The sequence below is a fragment of the Schistocerca nitens genome, chromosome 4 (genome assembly GCF_023898315.1).
Source record: "Schistocerca nitens isolate TAMUIC-IGC-003100 chromosome 4, iqSchNite1.1, whole genome shotgun sequence".
Classification (NCBI taxonomy): Eukaryota; Metazoa; Arthropoda; class Insecta; order Orthoptera; family Acrididae; genus Schistocerca; species Schistocerca nitens.
This window is the reverse complement of record NC_064617.1, coordinates 385,953,527-385,972,525: the sequence shown is the minus strand read 5'-3', so window position 1 is coordinate 385,972,525 and position 18,999 is coordinate 385,953,527. Positions and strand designations below refer to the sequence as shown.

The window sequence follows — 18,999 nt, the reverse complement described above, 5'->3', positions numbered from 1 at the left end:
CATCTATAAAAATGGTGAACTGTAGAGCTAAGATAAAAAAAGTAGTCGTATGGCACTTTTGGAAATGTTTTTGTGTCCTTTGTGTACAATGGAACATTTCCTTCACAAACTGTGAGAGTTTTGTGTTCAAGTGAAACTGATAAGTATAGGTGACTGTTATTGGTGTATTTAATTTGGTATCACATTTGTGTTGGATAATGTGAAAGAAAGAAAAGGGTCTCGGAGCACAGCCTGTTCCTCTAGAATACAGCTGAGATGTATCAACAATATGAAAATAATGTTAGGAGAGAAGCATACATTCTGCATCATAGGATCTATTCCAAGGTCTTTAATACAGATTTCAACATCTTATTTGAATTATCCTTATATGAAACATGCAATATATGTGAATAGAGGATTCTTTCAGAAAATGAAATAATACTTCAGACTGTAAAATTTCATCAGGCTAAATATGATGTAGGTTACACAATACTGAAAAGATTCTAATTGGATATAAGAAGTGAAGAGTGTGATTACTGTTAGATAATGTATAATTTATAGTAACAGCACTTCAGGGCTATCAACTGAAAAAATATTTTATCTCAGGCAACTTTGGTTGTACAGTTTTCACATTCATGTATGCAACATAGATAATATCTTAACATCCATGTGGTTTGAAAGTATAACACCCAGATGGTCATTTGAAGCAGCATCCTGCTTGTATACCATACTGGAAATAGCAGAAAGCATGCTTCACAAAAAAGAGTAGGTTTTATTTTTGATTTATCTTCAACCTACATTGTATATTTTTTCCTTGAGTCTTGGTCTGCATGATGATATGAAATGTTATTTCCTCTTAACAGGGCACAACTACTTACATAGAGACAAAAAATTTGCATGGTAAAGAAAAAAGAAGGGTGCACAAGCTGCATTTACATGGTACACTAATGCATATATTAGAAAATTATACATTCTAAGACCATCCTGTGTCATGAAAATGAAGAAGAAAGACTTCAAGAACTATCAGAACATGAACTGAAAAATAATAAAAGGTAAATGAGTTGATGCTGCTGAGCTACCAGTCTTTCTAAAGGAAGAGACATTCTTACACTGAAACAAAAAGATCCCCAGCACTTTACCAATCATTTTATGGTTGTTTGACAGCATGAAACAGTGTATATTCCACGGAAATGCTGAAGAAATGATGTTTGTGTTCAAAAAAGTAAATAAATTATAACTATTTTCCTATTTCTCATATTTTCCAGTTTTGTGAAATTTGTGGAGTATATACTTAAATAAAAAAATGCATAATATTGTAACGTTCTGCTGAAAAAAACAACCTTTACTACAACCTCTACATCTTGCAATACCTCATCTCCATCCATAAAATTCTCTTGCTCTGCAGTTCCAAATTCCTGTATCCCATCTCTCATACTGAAAGTGTTGCCTTCCAGTTACTAAAGCAGCATTAAAAATGCCACCTCAAAAAAACTCACCACCTTGTTCACCTCCCACTGCCACCTCGAACTACCATTATCCACCACCTCCACAACAGATTCCAAACCTCCCTCATATACCTTCTTAGCTGATAAAGCACGCCCGGCTAGCCATGCAGTCTAAGGCGCTGCTTCTCAAGGCATGCTGTTCTCGGCACGAATCTGCCCAGTGGATCAGTTTTGAGGTCTTGTATGCTAGCCAGCCTGCGGATGGTTTTTAAGGTGGTTTTCCAGTTACCTCAGCAAATGTAGGCTGGTTCCCCTTATTCTGCCTCAGTTACACTATTTTGGTGATTGGAAACACTGTCCTCATGTACATGTACACCATCATTACTCTACCACACAAACATTTGGGGTTACACTCATCTGGTATGAGACATTCCTGGGAGGGGGAGGGGGGGCGCATCCACTGGGGGCCGAACCACACAATAACCCTGGGTTTGGTGTGGGGCAGCAGTGGGGCAGTGGGGTGGGTGAACTGCTGTGGCCTGTTGTGGGGTTGTGTCCCACTGAGGGCTACTGTGGGATGAAGCCTCTCCATTGTTCCTAGGTCCCAGGTTTAATATACAATACACAATACAATAGTTGATGAACCCTGCCTTGCAGACCTACTAGATTTACCAAACCCTCAAAAACTCACTCCTACCAGCCCACAGAGTCCAGTACCTAAACAGACCTGAAACACAGTCATGAATCTTTCCTCCAAAAGCCTTAGTCCCACAGAAGTATCAGAACTTTCCAAAGGCCTTACCTTTTTCCCCACTTCCAAATTCAACAATGATGAACTTGTTAAAGACCTTCTCTCCTTCTCCTGGTCCCTACAGTGGAAACACTTTTTTCCACCATCCCTACCAATCAGACTCAACCCAAAACCAATGTTGAAACCTGTCTGACCCAGTTCACTCTTCCATCCAACCATGATCCATCCCCACTGCTCCCAGATCATGCCCTGTTAACTTTCCAGAATTTCTTAACCTCAAATCTTACCTCACCATCATTCCCCAAACTCCTCAATATGCAAGATAACATTACATCTCCTGAAAGCATGCAAAAACTGATCCTGACCTTATAATCCTACCTGCTGACAAAGGCTCCACCAGTGTCGTTTTTTATCACCAGGATTACCTGGCAGGACTCCACCAGTTGTCAGATTGATCCACCTACAAAACTTGCCACATTGACACCATTCCAGAAATCCAGCAGGATCTCCAGCCTCTCCTCAAATCCTTACGCCCATGCCAGAACCTCTCCCCTGAGTCTACCTCTCTCCTGACCCCTACCATGCCCCACACTCCTAACTTCTACATGCAATGTAGATAAATCCAACTCCCTGAGACACCCCATTGTGGCTGGTTTCTGTATCCCCACTGAGAGAACCTCTGTTCTTGTAGATCAACACATTCAGCATATTACACACAACCTACTCTCTTATATAAAAGATAACAACCACTTCCTCCACTGAGTCCCCACAGTTCCCATTCCTTTACCACAAGGTGCCCTACTCATCACTGTTGATGCCACCTCCCTTTACAATAACATCCCTAAAGCCCCTGACCTTGCCACTATAGAACACTAACTTTCCCAATGCCTGTTCAGTTTCAGACCTGCAACCTCCTTCCTGGTCATCATGACCAGCTATATTACTCCCCCTTAGAAGGCATAAGTTACAAACAAATCCACAGTACTGCAATGGCATCCAAACGGCACCATTCTATGCCACCCTATTCATGGGCCATCTTGAGTAATCCCTCGTAACCATACAGAATCCAAAAATCCTCCCCTGGTTCAGATTCACTAATGTTATCTTAGTGATCTGGATCAACCTCCCCACATTCCTCAAGAACCTCAACAGTTTCTCCCCCATTTGCTTCACCTCATCCCCAACCCAACAAGCCACCTTCTTTGACGTTGACCTCCATCTCAATGATGGCTACATCAGCACAGTCTATATCAAAGCCACCAAGTGCTACCAATACCTCCATTTCAACAGCTGCCACCTATTCCATACTAAGAAGTCCCTTCCCTAAAGCCTAGCTGCATCTGTAGTGATGAGCAGTGCCTCTTGGGTCTCACTGAGGCCTTCAAAGACCAAAATGTCCCTCCCAACCTTACCATCCAGGACTGGAGCAACTGAATCACATCCTCCACCAGGATTTCGATGACCTCTTGTCATGTGCTGAAATGAGGAATGTCCTATCCTCTATCCTTCATCCCAAAGTGTTATTCTGCCGCCCACCAAACCTACACAATACTCTCAGCCATCCTCACCCCAACCCTGCTCTCAACCTCTTGCCTCATGGCTTATATCCCTGTAATAGGCTTAGAGGCAAGACCTGTCTCATACATCAACCACCACCTACTCCAGTCCAGTCAGGAGCATAATGTATCCCAACAAAGGCAGGGCTAGCTGTGAAAGCAGCCATGTGATCTACAAGCTAAGCTGTAACCGTTGGGATGCATTCCACCAAGGAACAGCTGGACCATCCAGTTGCTGAGCATGCTGCCTAACACACTGCCTTTCACTCCAAAGCCTGAACCCTGCGGATCCTAACTACTAACACCAGCCTTTCTGAATTACACAGGTGGGAACTCTTGCTGCAATATATCTTATGTTCCTGTAATTGCCTCTCACCTGCCCCCAGTTTCAACCATTGTTAGTCAATTTTCCACACACGTATCCCCTTCCCTGTTCCCACTCCAGCACCACATAGCCTTCTATTCTATCAACACACCCACAGCCTTATTATACTTCTCTCCTCCCCCCCCCCCCCCCCCCCCCAACACCATCCCTCTGCCTAATCTCCCATCTGCAACTAGCTACCCTACCCTCTTGTTAACACACCCCTGCATGCTACCACAAATAGCACTTCACTGTTCCCCACTGCTACCCTACTGTCCCTCCCCCTCCCTGCCCCAGCCTCATCCTTACCCTGACCACCCACACTGCTTCTCCCACCATGTATTGTTGCTCGCAGTCTGGCCTCAGTGAGCAGAGACAGTGGACACGTGTCTGTGAGTTGTTTCCGTGAGTGAGTGTGTGTGTGTGTGTGTGTGTGTGTGTGTGTGTGTGTGCGTGCGTGTGCCATGTAGGCTGCAGATTCCTTGACTTGCACCAAAGGGTGGTTGAGTTTCGGGTTCTGCTGAATAGGTCAGGTGTCCACTATATGCAGGAGGTGGCTACACAGGTAGCAGGGGCTGTGTGGTGTGGACTGGGTGGTTTTTTAGGTTAGAGGGTCTTGGGAAAACACAAGAAGGGCTTCAGTCACAAAGGGTGTGGGCTGAACACAGGAAGAACATACATACAGGAAACATTGTCAGGAGTAGTTTATCTTGTCGAGAAATTGAAGTAAATACTTCCTGTGAGTTAGTATGGGCAGAGGTCATTGTTCACAACCTGAATAAAATAATAATTGGATCCTTTTACCGACCTCCCAATTCAGATCATACAGTTGTTGAGAGGTTCAAAGAAAACTTGAGTTTGATTTCAAACACGTACCCGACTCATACGATAATAGTTGGTGGTGACTTTAATTTACCTTCAATATGTTAGCGAAAATACATGTTTAATTCCAGTGGTACGTATAAAATATCATCTGAATTTGTGCTAAACGCATTCTCTGAAATAGTATCGGCAGCAATTGAGAGACTTATATTAACAAACGATGGGGCTGATCCTCCTTTGTACACAAAATGGGTTAGAACACTGTTGCAGAAACAACGAAACAAACATGCCAAATTTAAACAGATGCCAAATCCCCAAGATTGGTGACCTTTTACGGAAGCTCAAAATTTAGTGCAGAATTCAATGTGAGATGCCTACAACAGTTTCCACAATGAAACTTTGTCTCAAAACCTGGCAGAAAATCCAAAGACATTCTGGTCATACGTGAAGTATGTTAGCAGCAAGAAACAATCAATGCCATCTCTGCATGATAGCAATGGAGATACTATCGAAGACAGTGCTACCAAAGCAGAGTTACTAAACACAGCCTTCCAAAATGCCTTCACAAAAGAAAACAAAGTAAATATTCCAGAATTCAAATCGAGAACAGCTGCCAACATGAGTAATGCAGAAGTAAATATCCTCGGTGAAGTGAAGCAACTTAATAAAAGCAAGTCTTCTGGTCCACACTGTATGCCAATTAGATTCCTTTTGGAGTATGCTGATGCATTAGCTCCATACTTAACAATCATATACAACCGTTTGCTCAACGAAAGATCTGTACCCAAAGACTGGAAAGTTGCACAGGTCACACCAATATTCAAGAAAGGTAGTAGGAGTAATCCACTATATTACAGGCCAATATCATTAACATCAATATGCAGCAGGATTTTAGAAAATATATTGTGTTTGAACATTATGAATCACCTCGATGAAAATGGCCTATTGACACATAGTCAACATGGGTTTAGAAAATATCATTCCTGTGAAACACAACCAGCTCTTTATTCACATGAAGTGTTGAGTGCTATTGACATAGGATTTCAGATCAATTCCATACTTCTGGATTTCCAGAAGGCTTTTGATGCTGTACCACTCAAGCAGCTCGTAGTGAAATTGCGTGCTTATGGAATATCGTCTCCGTTATGTGACTGGATTTGTGATTTCCTGTCAGAGAGGTCAAAGTTCGTCGTAATTGATGGAAAATCATTGAGTAAAATAGAAGTGATTTCTGGCATTCCCCAAGGTAGTGTTATAGGCTCTTTGCTGTTTCTTATCTATATAAGCGATTTTGGAGACAATCTGAGCAGCAGTCTCTGGTTGTTTGCAGATGACGCTGTCGTTTATCAACTAATAAAGTCATCAGAAGATCAAAACAAACTGCAAAATGATTTAGAAAAGATATCTGAATGGTGCAAAAAGTGGCAGTTGACCCTAAATAACGAAAAGTGTGAGGTCATCCACATGAGTGCTAAAAGGAACTCGTTAAACTTCGGTTACACGATAGATCAGTCTAATATAAAAGCCGTAAACTCCACTAAATACCTAGGTATTACAATTACAAGCAACCTAAATTAGAAGGAACACATAGAAAATGTTGTGGGGAAGGCTAACCAAAGACTGTGTTTTATTGGCAGGACACTTAGAAAATGTAACAGACCTACTGAGGAGACTGCCTACGCTACACTTGTCCGTCCTCTTTTAGAATACTGCTGTGTGGTGTGGGATCCTTACCATATAGGACTGATGGAGTATATCAAAAAAGTTCAAAGAAAGGCAGCACATTTTGTATTATCGCAAAATATGGGAGAGTGTGTCACAGAAATGATACAGGATTTGGGCTGGAAATCATTAAAAGAAAGGCATTTTTCGTTGCGACGGAATCTTCTCATGAAATTCCAATCACCAACTTTCTCCTCCGAATGTGAAAATATTTTGTTGACACTGACCTACATAGGGAAGAACAATCACCATGATAAAATAAGGGAAATCAGAGCTTGTACAGAAAGATATAGGTGTTCATTCTTTCCACGTGTTATACGAGATTGGAATAATAGTGAATAGTGAATGTGGTTCAATGAACCCTCTGCCAGGCATTTAAATGTGATTTGCAGAGTATCCATGTAGATGTAGATGTAGATGTAGACGTAGATCCTTGCTTTGCGGAGATAAGCATTATTTTTAAGACATGGGTAAAGTATGATTCCCAACTATCTTCAAGTTATATGAAGTATTCTGCTGTCTAAAGTATTTTCATAAACCCTTACTTTCAGTTTGACAACTAAAAGTAATGGCTCAAGTCCATACTAGAATACTTACTGTCCCCCAAGACTACCACACCACTTCCACCAAATTTCAAGGTCAGGACAACATATGCAGATACTACTATTTGCAGGAACCTACCAGATCAGCAGAGACTGATCTGAGTACTACATTATGTACAACAGCATATAAACTTCTTCCATTGCTCTACGGAGGACCATTTGCACCTCTCTACAAATGGCTTCTCAGCAGCTGTACAATCATACAAATCTAATCTCTCAGTGGACTAATCTTTCAGTGACCTCTGTATCTGAGTTGTGATGGTTGTGATAGTTGACAAGACTAACCGATAATATGTTTACATAGCATTTTGCAATTAGGTTGACCCTATCACTTATTTCTTAAAGCCATGGGGCAATATATGGGTTTAATGCTCTACTGCTTTTCTATTCCATAATAACAATGGATCTAGGCACATGTCTCACCTATGCTCAAACTTCTGGAATCCTTCAATTGCCATCCATTTGAATTCACACAATAGTCTTTGTTGTGTTGGTGTAGTAGAACACAAGTATATGCCATCAGTGCAAAACTAGCTTGATGCTATGAAGATTTCATTTGGTGGAATGTCTGGAGAATATTTTTCAAACAATTTGTTTCAAATCAAGGGCATTTCAAGTGGTGGAAAATGGGAAGCAAGTAACAAATAGTGGTTACTGATAAGTGAGTTTTCTAGTAAATAGAGTTGCTTTAGCTTTTGGGGGTGGAGAGCAACTTCTCTTAATTCTACTGGTAACATCCTAACACAAGCTCCAATTTTACACCTTAATGATCTTAATTTTATCTGTTACTGTCAGAGTTTTTCAGTTTGTTTGAACATAAATTTTTTGTTGAACATGAGAATCAAAAGCAAAAAAAAAACCATAGATGTATTTATATAAAGACTAGCCAAAATACTTAATTAGCATAAATGTTTGTTGGGAAATTTTCTCAGGTAGTGACGTCAAAGGTAAAGAAGTATTTGTTCTACAAAAAGAAGACTGCCTTTTTTGTGCAAAGTAAATAACTGAACATAATGTAACTTTTTTCTTAAGGAGTTATTTAGCTTTTTTATTTGCAAATCAATAAACCAGGAAATGACATATTTTATTAAAACAATTATTTAGCACTAAAACACCCGCAATTTATACACAGTATGTACAGGATTTCAGTATTAGCTTAAATTGCTCACCACATGAAATAAGTAGCAGCAGAAAAGTGATGTCAGATGATGATCCTATTGTGGTGTGTATACTACATTACAAAATATCACTACACTTATTACCATTGCTTTCTTTTCTTTGCTCGAACAGAAGGAAACAATATTTGTCATTTACTTATTCATTTTTATTTCATTGTCATACTTATGAGTCTTTCTGCCTTTATATCTAATTTCTTCTTTCCAGTTACTTCGAATTAAATTTCAGTTTTACATCTACACATGCATGCTACATTCACTTCCCATTTCAATCACAATTACCATTCAGGAAGACTGGTACCTATACATTACTGTAGATGCCTTAATTTCTCTTATTTTGTCACTATTGTGTCTACCTGATTCATATAAAGAATGGAGATGTATGTTCTTAGAAATTTTCATGAAAATACTTTCTCAAAATTTTGAGAAAATTTCTTGATGTCTTTCTTGTAGTGCAGCCCACGAAGATTACAGAACATCTGTGCTATCCTGTATTATCAATAACAGTGTGCTTCATGGACCCAGACTGAGTAATCATGCTGTAACTTTCTTCCTTCAGAGATAAGCTGCATCATCCCAGAACTCTCCTTTCTTGTGTCATCTCATGTCACCATTTGAGTGTCCTCTTTATTTCTGATATTAATTCTTATTGGTCTCAATTTGAGAGCTGATTTCCTCATATCCTATAGACTCAAGTCACAAACTTTCTTCTTTTAACTAACATCCACTTCCAAACTTTCTCATCTTTTCCATCAGTTCTTTTCTTTGTAGTTCCCTATGACAGCTTAGCACCACTTTCTTTTCTTTTGCTCAGCTACTCCTCTTTATTTTTTACCATTATGTACCTAATGTCACTTAAGATATAATACCTTATGATAAAATAATGCATGACAGCAATTTGCTGTTGCATTACAAACTTCTGTAAAAAAAACTACTGTACATAAGGGGGTAAATATAACAAGAAATGTTTCACAAACACTGATGTATTTGACAAAACACTTAAACTTAAACACTTTCAAAAATGGTATCTATCAGACATAATACATTTACCCCAATATATTTTCAATTGATGGAAACAGTTTTTAAACTCATAGAAGCTATGCTGTTTAGTGCTTCCATTGGATTTATTTTCACTTATTCTGCATCTTGAAAATGCTTCCCTTTTAGGTTTCTTTTCATTCTTGGGAAGGAAAAAGCATCACAAGAGGCCAGGTGTGGTGAGCAGAGTGGGTAAGGAACCATGGTTTTTTTCCAGAAAACTGCCTGGCCCTCAATGCTGTATGCACAGAGGCAATGCCACAGTGTGGGGCATTTTTTCTCACTGCTTCATGTAATCATTTTAGCACTGCAAGGAAGTAATGTCAGTTAACTGTGGTACCCTGGGGAGCAAATTCATGGTGGATGATTCCCTTGCTGTCAAAAAACAAACTAACATTGTCCTCAAATTGTATCATACTTGCTTTGCTTTATTAGGTCTTGATGATGAAGAAGTCTTTCATTGGTAGGACTGTTACTTGGTTTCTGGATCATGACCATAATGCCATGATTTGTCACCTGTGATGACTTTTTCATCAAAATCATATCACTTTCTGACTGTTCATTCAATTCCCAGCATACATGCAAATGATTGGTTCCCTGTTTGTCAGAAAGCACAGTGGAATTAATTTTGCTGCAATATATTTTACCTTTGGATCTTCAGTCAGAATTCATTAGCACAAATCCCAATGAATCCCAGGATATTCCAGTCATTTCCACCACTTCATCACTTGCTCTATGAGGATCAAACAGGATCACAACATGGCATTAGTGCAACGTTTTCATCTGTTGTGGAAATCCAAGGATGGCCTGGCTGTGATTTGTCTTCAATTGATAGTTGAGCACTTTTCAAATGAGAAAACAACTTGTAAACTCTCACTTGGCCCAAAGCTTCCTCCCCATAAGCCATCCAAATCATTGCAACAGTTTCTACTCGTGATTACCCCAACAAGAAGCAGCACCTGATGTTAGGACATTGGTACTCAATAACTGCCATTGAAAAATTGCCGACCACATAGAAGACTGCTTACAAAAACAGTTACACTGACAACAATCACATTTTCACACTGATGCCACTGATGCACTGGTAAAAATGATGTCTAATGAAGAAATATAGGGGCAGAATCTGAAATTATTGCTCTGTCAACTATAATAGAGAAAAATTCTTGTTAATTTGGGTTCTCCACCACTCTCAGATTTTGCTGCTTTGCTTCTTCAGTTATACGGGAACGTTAAAATAAGCAAAAATATCATTATGCAAGATAAATATCTTACCTCATAGATGCAGATCTCATGATCCATCCCACAGGCCAACAAACTGCCAGAGTGACTGAAGGAGAGAGAAAGACATCCACTCTGGGTTGTGGGACCAAACATTGATACACAATGATTTGGCACTTTGCATGACTGGAAAGGCAGTCGTGACCACTGAATTTTTTCTAGAGTTGCCTGTGGATAACATTCACTTTTTTCACACAGACAAGACTTGGACAGGTCACTCAAAATACTTGGCAAACTTAATACATGACAAATCATTGAAAAAGTTTGATGTGTTAAGTGAAGAAACTTAAAATTAGACAACAGAACATGTCTTAAACAACTCAGAACATATCTTGTAGTGTTGTACCTATACATCCATCATCCCATTGTTAAGGGGAACATTGATGGATGTAGAAAAAGCCAAGACACATATTAGCACAGCGGAGGTTCAAGTCCTCCCTCGGGCATGGGTGTGTGTGTTTGTCCTTAGGATAATTTAGGCTAAGTAGCATGTATAAGCTTAGGGACTGATGACCTCAGCAGTTAAGTCCCATAAGATTTCACAAACATTTGAACATTTGCACATATTAGCATGGAGAACTACCCATCATGAACTGCTTCTTTATGTCATATTATTGATTAAATGTCAACACCAAAATCTAATAGTCATTAGTGACATTAGCTTTATTATATTAAAAAGTCTCCAAATGACTATTTATCACAACAGACATAAATACCACCCTTCTGGAAACAGTTGGTGTTTCTTCATTATACTACCACTTGTGGTTTACCTCTAACTGTTTACCTCACATCAATGTATGTATAAGGAATGTTCAACTACAAAGGTACAAAACATTTACAAAACATCATAACAACCAAACCAGTTGAAATTTGCATATGCCACTTTGGGATACCATAGTGAGACATCTAGGCAATGGAAGCATGCTCTGTCACCTCCCTCTCAAAAATTCAAAGCTCTGTCCTAAGGCAGCCAAGGTGGTGCTCAATGTCTTTTCCGATGTCCGAGGTCCAATACTCATTGAATTCTCTGAGCGTGGAAAAATCATTAACAGTGATGTGTGTTGTGAGACAATCTGTAGGCTATGCAAGTCCATCAAGAATAAACAACCTGAACTGCTCATGGAGGGAATGATTCTGCACCACAATAATGTGCATTCACACATCTCCAAGGTCACACAAAGTGTAATAGCCAAGTTCAAGTGTGAACAGCTTGACCATCCTGTGACTTCCATGTGTTTGGTTCATTCAAAAATCACCTCAGAGGGAAGTGCTTCAGCTTGAACAATGAACTAAAGAACACACTGGAGGACAAGCTCCCGTCACAACCACAGCCTGTTCTGGGAACAGGGAATCCTTCAGATCATGAAACAGTGTGATAGTTGTGCTCACGCTTCTGGTGATTATTTTTGAATGAAAACTTCAACTATAGCCACAGTGTTGTTTTGCACCTATTATTTTGAACACTCTTCATATATTTATTGATTTATTGGCACCTTTTATCCACAGTAACACTCTGCACTACATATATTGGACAAAGCTTATATTAAGATTTTTGTTAAATTTGTTGTTAATTTTGTAAACATCATCAATTCATCTGAAACAACTTTATTTTTTATTGTTTGACCTTATTTCAAAAAATAAAACTGTTTCTATAATGCAAATGGAAAAATGGGTAAATTAAATGTTGTAAAGGCAGGCTTCCATCACCCACCAGGAACTCAGGAATGTACAATGGCCCAGATCAAATCTGCCTCATAGATTATCGATGAGGGCTGGTTAGCCGGCTAGCCTGGACATTGTTTGCAGACAGTCTCCCAATCTGACTAGGTTGTTGCTTCACTGGTATAAAAGCCCCACCCCAGTTACATGATTTGCAAACAGTTTGAAAACATTCTAACACTTTCACATGGGATAACTCTAGATACAGATAGATGGGGTAGGTAAAATCTGTACTGGGGAGGGGTGGTGACCGTAAGGGCATCTGGCCACCTCCAATACTAACAATGCCAAATCCAGAATAATATACTAATCCCATGAAGATGTGGGATAATGCCAGAAAAAAGAAGTAAGAAGAAGAGAGGCAGGTTTACATCATCATCATATTCATTACCATCACCATCATGAACATCACCAAAATCATCACCTGTTATTTAGTACCTACTGCAGATTTCCTCATGCATTAAGATCTTCAGCTGTATGTGTCCATTTTACTCTTGCATGTTTTTCTAATGTCACATGCCTACCTTCCTTTAGATGTCTACCCAGACATGTTTTATCTCTTGGAATCTATGGAGAAATTGGTTCCTCTACTATCCATTCACTTTATTACATGTCCTGTCCATCTCCATTCCATTTTCATGATTGTCGTAACTGCTTCTTCAACTGCAGTATGTTTTCTCACCCACTTGTTTGTTTTTCTGTCTCTGCTAATAATTTACAACTTACCTCTCCTCATTGTTCACTTAACAATCCTTATTTCCAAATTGTTTTTCCATTAAAAGCTCATGTCTCATTCTGAAAGTCCATGTTTGAATGATTGTCTTATTCTTACTTCCATTTGGTGTTCCAACTGTCCTCTTTTGGAGTATAAATACACTGAATGATGCCAGAGGATTTCCTCATGCCTTAGGACAAACTGAGGTGAGAGTTAGCTGTGTGCCTGTCTTGCCTAATTTAATGCATTCATCATGTTGTTCATAGTAGCTTAGCAGCATTCAAATTTTCTTATTTATTATCATACCTGCTCCTGCATAGTCCCATTTTATTTTATGTTCATAAACCCATCTTGAACTGAAAGAATGTCCCGTTCTTCTTTCCATCACATTTCATTAGTTAGCACTATGTTTAACCTATTAATCCCATTCAAGCTATTCATTTCTCTTTTTAAATTCTCCTATCTATCATCTTGATCAAGAAATGTAACATTCCACATTCCAATCCATAGAGTATCAGTTTTGTTTCTCGCAATTATTACATCGAGAGTAGTTCACACTCAGAAATTCATACAAATGTCTGTCTTTCATCTGGAAGACTTTGTAATATTTTAACAATAGGATCCATCCATCATCATGAAGTCATGCAGCAGGGCTGCATGTACCTGCCAAATATATTGGCTGTAGTAGAATTTTGGGCAGAGCATAACTTAATCATAGCTAATCATGAAAGAAGGTTTTATACATGGAAGAAACCTGGAGATACTAAAAGGTATCAGATAGATTATATAATGGTAAGACAGAGATTTAGGAACCAGATTTTAAATTGTAAGACATTTCCAGGAGCAGATGTGGACTCTGACCACAATCTATTGGTTATGAACTGTAGATTAAAACTGAAGAAACTGCAAAAAAATGGGAATTTAAGGAGATGGGAACTGGATAAACTGAAAGAACCAGAGGTTGTACAGAGTTTCGGGGAGAGCATAAGGGAACAATTGACAGGAATGGGGGAAAGAAATACAGTAGAAGAATAATGGACAGCTTTGAGGGATGAAATAGTGAAGGCAGCAGAGGATCAAATAGGTAAAAAGATGAGGGCTAGTAGAAACCCTTGGGTAACAGAAGAAATATTGAATTTAATTTATGAAAGGAGAAAATATAAAAATGCAGTAAATGAAGCAGGCAAAAAGGAATACAAACGTCTCAAAAATGAGATCGACAGGAAGTGCAAAATGGCTAAGCAGGGATGGCTAGAGGCCAAATGTAGGGATGTAGAGGCTTATCTCACTAGGGGTAAGATAGATACTGCCTACAGGAAAATTAAAGAGACCTTTGGAGAAAAGAGAACCAATTGCATGAATATCAAGAGCTCAGATGGAAACCCAGTTCTAAGCAAAGAAGAGAAAGCAGAAAGGTGGAAGGAGTATATAGAGGGTCTATACAAGGGCGATGTACTTGAGGACAATATTATGGAAATGGAAGAGGATGTAGATGAAGATGAAATGGGAGATACGATACTGCGTGAAGAGTTTGACAGAGCACTGAAAGACCTAAGCTGAAACAAGGCCCCCGGAGAAGACAACATTCCATTAGAACTACTGACAGCCTTGGGAGAGCCAGTCCTGACAAAACTCTACCATCTGGTGAGCAAGATGTATGAGACAGGCGAAACACCCTCAGACTTCAAGAAGAATATGTTGTTGTTGTTGTGGTCTTCAGTCCTGAGACTGGTTTGATGCAGCTCTCCATGCTACTCTATCCTGTGCAAGCTTCTTCATCTCCTAGTACCTACTGCAACCTACATCCTTCTGAATCTGCTTAGTGTATTCATCTCTTGGTCTCCCCCTACGATTTTTACCCTCCACGCTGTCCTCCAATACTAAACTGGTGATCCCTTGATGCCTCAGAACATGTCCTACCAACCGATCCCTTCTTCTGGTCAAGTTGTGCCACAAACTCCTCTTCTCCCCAATCCTATTCAGTACCTTCTCATTAGTTATGTGATCTACCCATCTAATCTTCAGCATTCTTCTGTAGCACCACATTTCGAAAGCTTCTATCCTCTTCTTGTCCAAACTATTTACCGTCCATGTTTCACTTCCATACATGGCTACACTCCATACAAATACTTTCAGAAAAGACTTCCTGACACTTAAATCTATACTCGATGTTAACAAATTTCTCTTCTTCAGAAACGCTTTCCTTGCCATTGCCAGTCTACATTTTATATCCTCTCTACTTCGACCATCATCAGTTATTTTGCTCCCTAAATAGCAAAACTCCTTTACTACTTTAAGTGTCTCATTTCCTAATCTAATACCCTCAACATCACCCGACTTAATTCGACTACATTCCATTATCCTCGTTTTGCTTTTGTTGATGTTCATCTTATATCCTCCCTTCAAGACACCATCCATTCCGTTCAACTGCTCTTCCAAGTCCTTTGCTGTCTCTGACAGAATTACAATGTCATCGGCGAACCTCAAAGTTTTTATTTCCTCTCCATGGGTTTTAATACCTACTCCGAATTTTTCTTTTGTTTCCTTTACTGCTTGCTCAATATACAGATTGAATAACATCGGGGAGAGGCTACAACCCTGTCTTACTCCATTCCAACCACTGCTTCCCTTTCATGTCCCTCGACTCTTATAACTGCCATCTGGTTTCTGTACAAATTGTAAATAGCCTTTTGCTCCCTGTATTTTACCCCTGCCACCTTTAGAATTTGAAAGAGAGTATTCCAGTCAACATTGTCAAAAGCTTTCTCTAAGTCTACAAATGCTAGAAACGTAGGTTTGCCTTTCCTTAATCTTTCTTCTAAGATAAGTCGTAAGGTCAGTATTGCCTCACATGTTCCAGTATTTCTATGGAATCCAAACTGATCTTCCCAGAGGTCGGCATCTACTAGTTTTTCCATTTGTCTGTAAAGAATTCGTGTTAGTATTTTGCAGCTGTGGCTTATTAAACTGATTGTTTGGTAATTCTCACATCTGTCAACACCTGCTTTCTTTGGGATTGGAATTATTATATTCTTCTTGAAGTCTGAGGGGATTTCACCTGTCTCATTTCATTTCACCTGTTTCATACATCTTGCTCACCAGATGGTAGAGTTTTGTCAGGACTGGCTCTCCCAAGGCTGTCAGTAGTTCCAATGGAATGTTGTCTACTCCGGGGGCCTTGTTTCGACTCAGGTCTTTCAGTGCTCTGTCAAACTCTTCACGCAGTATCATATCTCCCATTTCATCTTCATCTACATCCTCTTCCATTTCCATAATATTGTCCTCAAGTACATCGCCCTTGTATAGACCCTCTATATACTCCTTCCACCTTTCTGCTTTCCCTTCTTCGCTTAGAACTGGGTTTCCATCTGAGCTCTTGCTGTTCATACAAGTGGTTCTCTTACCTCCAAAGGTCTCTTTAATTTTCCTGTAGGCAGTATCTATCTTACCCCTAGTGAGATAAGCCTCTACATCCTTACATTTGTCCTCTAGCCATCCCTGCTTAGCCATTTTGCACTTCCTGTCGATCTCATTTTTGAGACGTTTGTATTCCTTTTTGCTTGCTTCATTTACTGCATTATTATATTTTCTCCTTTCATCAATTAAATTCAATATTTCTTCTGTTACCCAAGGATTTCTACTAGCCCTTGTCTTTTTCCCTACTTGATCCTCTGCTGCCTTCACTACTTCATCCCTCAAAGCTAGCCATTCTTCTTCTACTGTATTTCTTTCCCCTATTCCTGTCAATTGTTCCCTTATGCTCTCCCTGAAACTCTGTACAACCTCTGGTTCTTTCAGTTTATCCAGGTCCCATCTCCTTAAATTCCCACCTTTTTGCAGTTTCTTCAGTTTTAATCTACAGGTCATAACCAATAGATTGTGGTCAGAGTCCACATCTGCCCCTGGAAATGTCTTACAATTTAAAATCTGGTTCCTAAATCTCTGTCTTACCATTATATAATCTATCTGATACCTTTTAGTATCTCCAGGGTTCTTCCATGTATACAACCTGCTATCATGATTCTTAAACCAAGTGTTAGCTATAATTAAGTTGTGCTCTGTGCAAAATTCTACCAGGCGGCTTCCTCTTTCATTTATTAGCCCCAATCCATATTCACCTACTACGTTTGTTTCTCTCCCTTTTCCTACACTCGAATTCCATTCACCCATGAGTATTAAATTTTCGTCCGCCTTCACTACCTGAATAATTTCTTTTATTTCATCATACATTTCTTCAATTTCTTCGTCATCTGCAGAGCTAGTTGGCACATAAACTTGTACTACTGTAGTAGGTGTGGGCTTCATATCTATCTTGGCCACAATAATGCGTTCGCTAAGCTGTTTGTAGTAGCTTACCCGCGTTCCTATTTTCCTATTCATTATTAAACCTACTCCTGCATTACCCCTATTTGACTTTGTGTTTATAACCCTGTAGTCACCTGACCAGAAGTCTTGTTCCTCCTGCCACCGAACTTCACTAATTCCCACTATATCTAACTTTAACCTATCCATTTCCCTTTTCAAATTTTCTAACCTACCTGCCCGATTAAGGGACCTGACATTCCACGCTCCGATCCGTAGAACACCAGTTTTCTTTCTCCTGATAACGACATCCTCTTTAGTAGTCCCCGCCCGGAGATCCGAATGGGGGACTATTTTACCTCTGGAATATTTTACCCAAGAGGACGCCATCATCATTTAATCATACAGTAAAGCTGCATGCCCTCGGGAAAAATTATGGCCATAGTTTCCCCTTGCTTTCAGCCGTTCGCAGTACCAGCACAGTAAGGCCGTTTTGGTTATTGTTACAAGGCCAGATCAGTCAATCATCCAGACTGTTGCCCTGAAAAGGCTGCTGCCCCTCTTCAGGAACCACATGTTTGTCTGGTCTCTCAACAGATACCCCTCCGTTGTGGTTGTACCTACGGTACGGCTATCTGTATCGCGGAGGCACGCAAGCCTCCCCACCAACGGCAAGGTCCATGGTTCATGGGGGGAAGAAGAATATAATAATTCCAATTCCAAAGAAAGCAGGTGTCAACAGATGTGAAAATTATCGAACTATCAATTTAATAAGTCACTGGTGCAAACTACTAACACGAATTCTTTACAAACGAATGGAAAAACTGATAGAAGCTGACCTCGGGGAAGATCAGATTGGATTCCGTAGAAATGTTGGAACACGTGAGGCAATACTGACCCTACGACTTATCTTAGAAAATAGATTAAGGAAAGGCAAACCTACGTTTCTAGCATTTGTAGACTTAGAGAAAGCTTTTGACAATGTTGATTGGAATACTCTCTTTCAAATTCTAAAGGTGGCAGGGGTAAATTATAGGGAGCGAAAGGCTATTTATAATTTGTACAGAAACCAGATGGCAGTTATAAGAGTCGAGGGGTATGAAAGGGAAGCAGTGGTTGGGAAGGGAGTGAGACAGGGTTGTAGCCTATGCCCGATGCTATCCAATCTGTATATTGAGCAAGCAATAAAGGGAACAAAAGAATAGTTTTGAGTAGGTATTAAAATCCATGGAGAAGAAATAAAAACTTTGAGGTTCGCCGATGACATTGTAATTCTGTCAGAGACAGCAAGGGACTTGGAAGAGCAGTTGAACGGAATGGACAGTGTCTTGAAAGGAGGGTATAAGATAAACATCAACAAAAGCAAAACGAGGAAAATGGAATGTAGTCGAATTACGTCGGGTGATGCTGAGGGAATTAGATTAGGAAATGAGACACTTAAAGTAGTAAAGGAGTTTTGCTATTTGGGGAGCAAAATAACTGATGATGGTCGAAGTAGAGAGGATATAAAATGTAGACTGGCAATGGCAAG

General features: G+C 39.6%; 1 protein-coding gene across 3 annotated transcripts in view; it reads right to left on the bottom strand.

The window, feature by feature from the left end:
• Nucleotides 1-18,999, bottom strand: part of LOC126251415 (jouberin-like) — a 299,336-nt gene that overhangs the window by 137,941 nt on the left and 142,396 nt on the right. For all 3 annotated transcript variants that reach the window (XM_049951828.1, XM_049951826.1, XM_049951825.1), the window contains exon 6: nucleotides 10,727-10,900. In XM_049951828.1, the coding sequence (XP_049807785.1) occupies nucleotides 10,727-10,900 (174 nt within the window). The remainder of the gene's footprint in view (nucleotides 1-10,726; nucleotides 10,901-18,999) is intronic.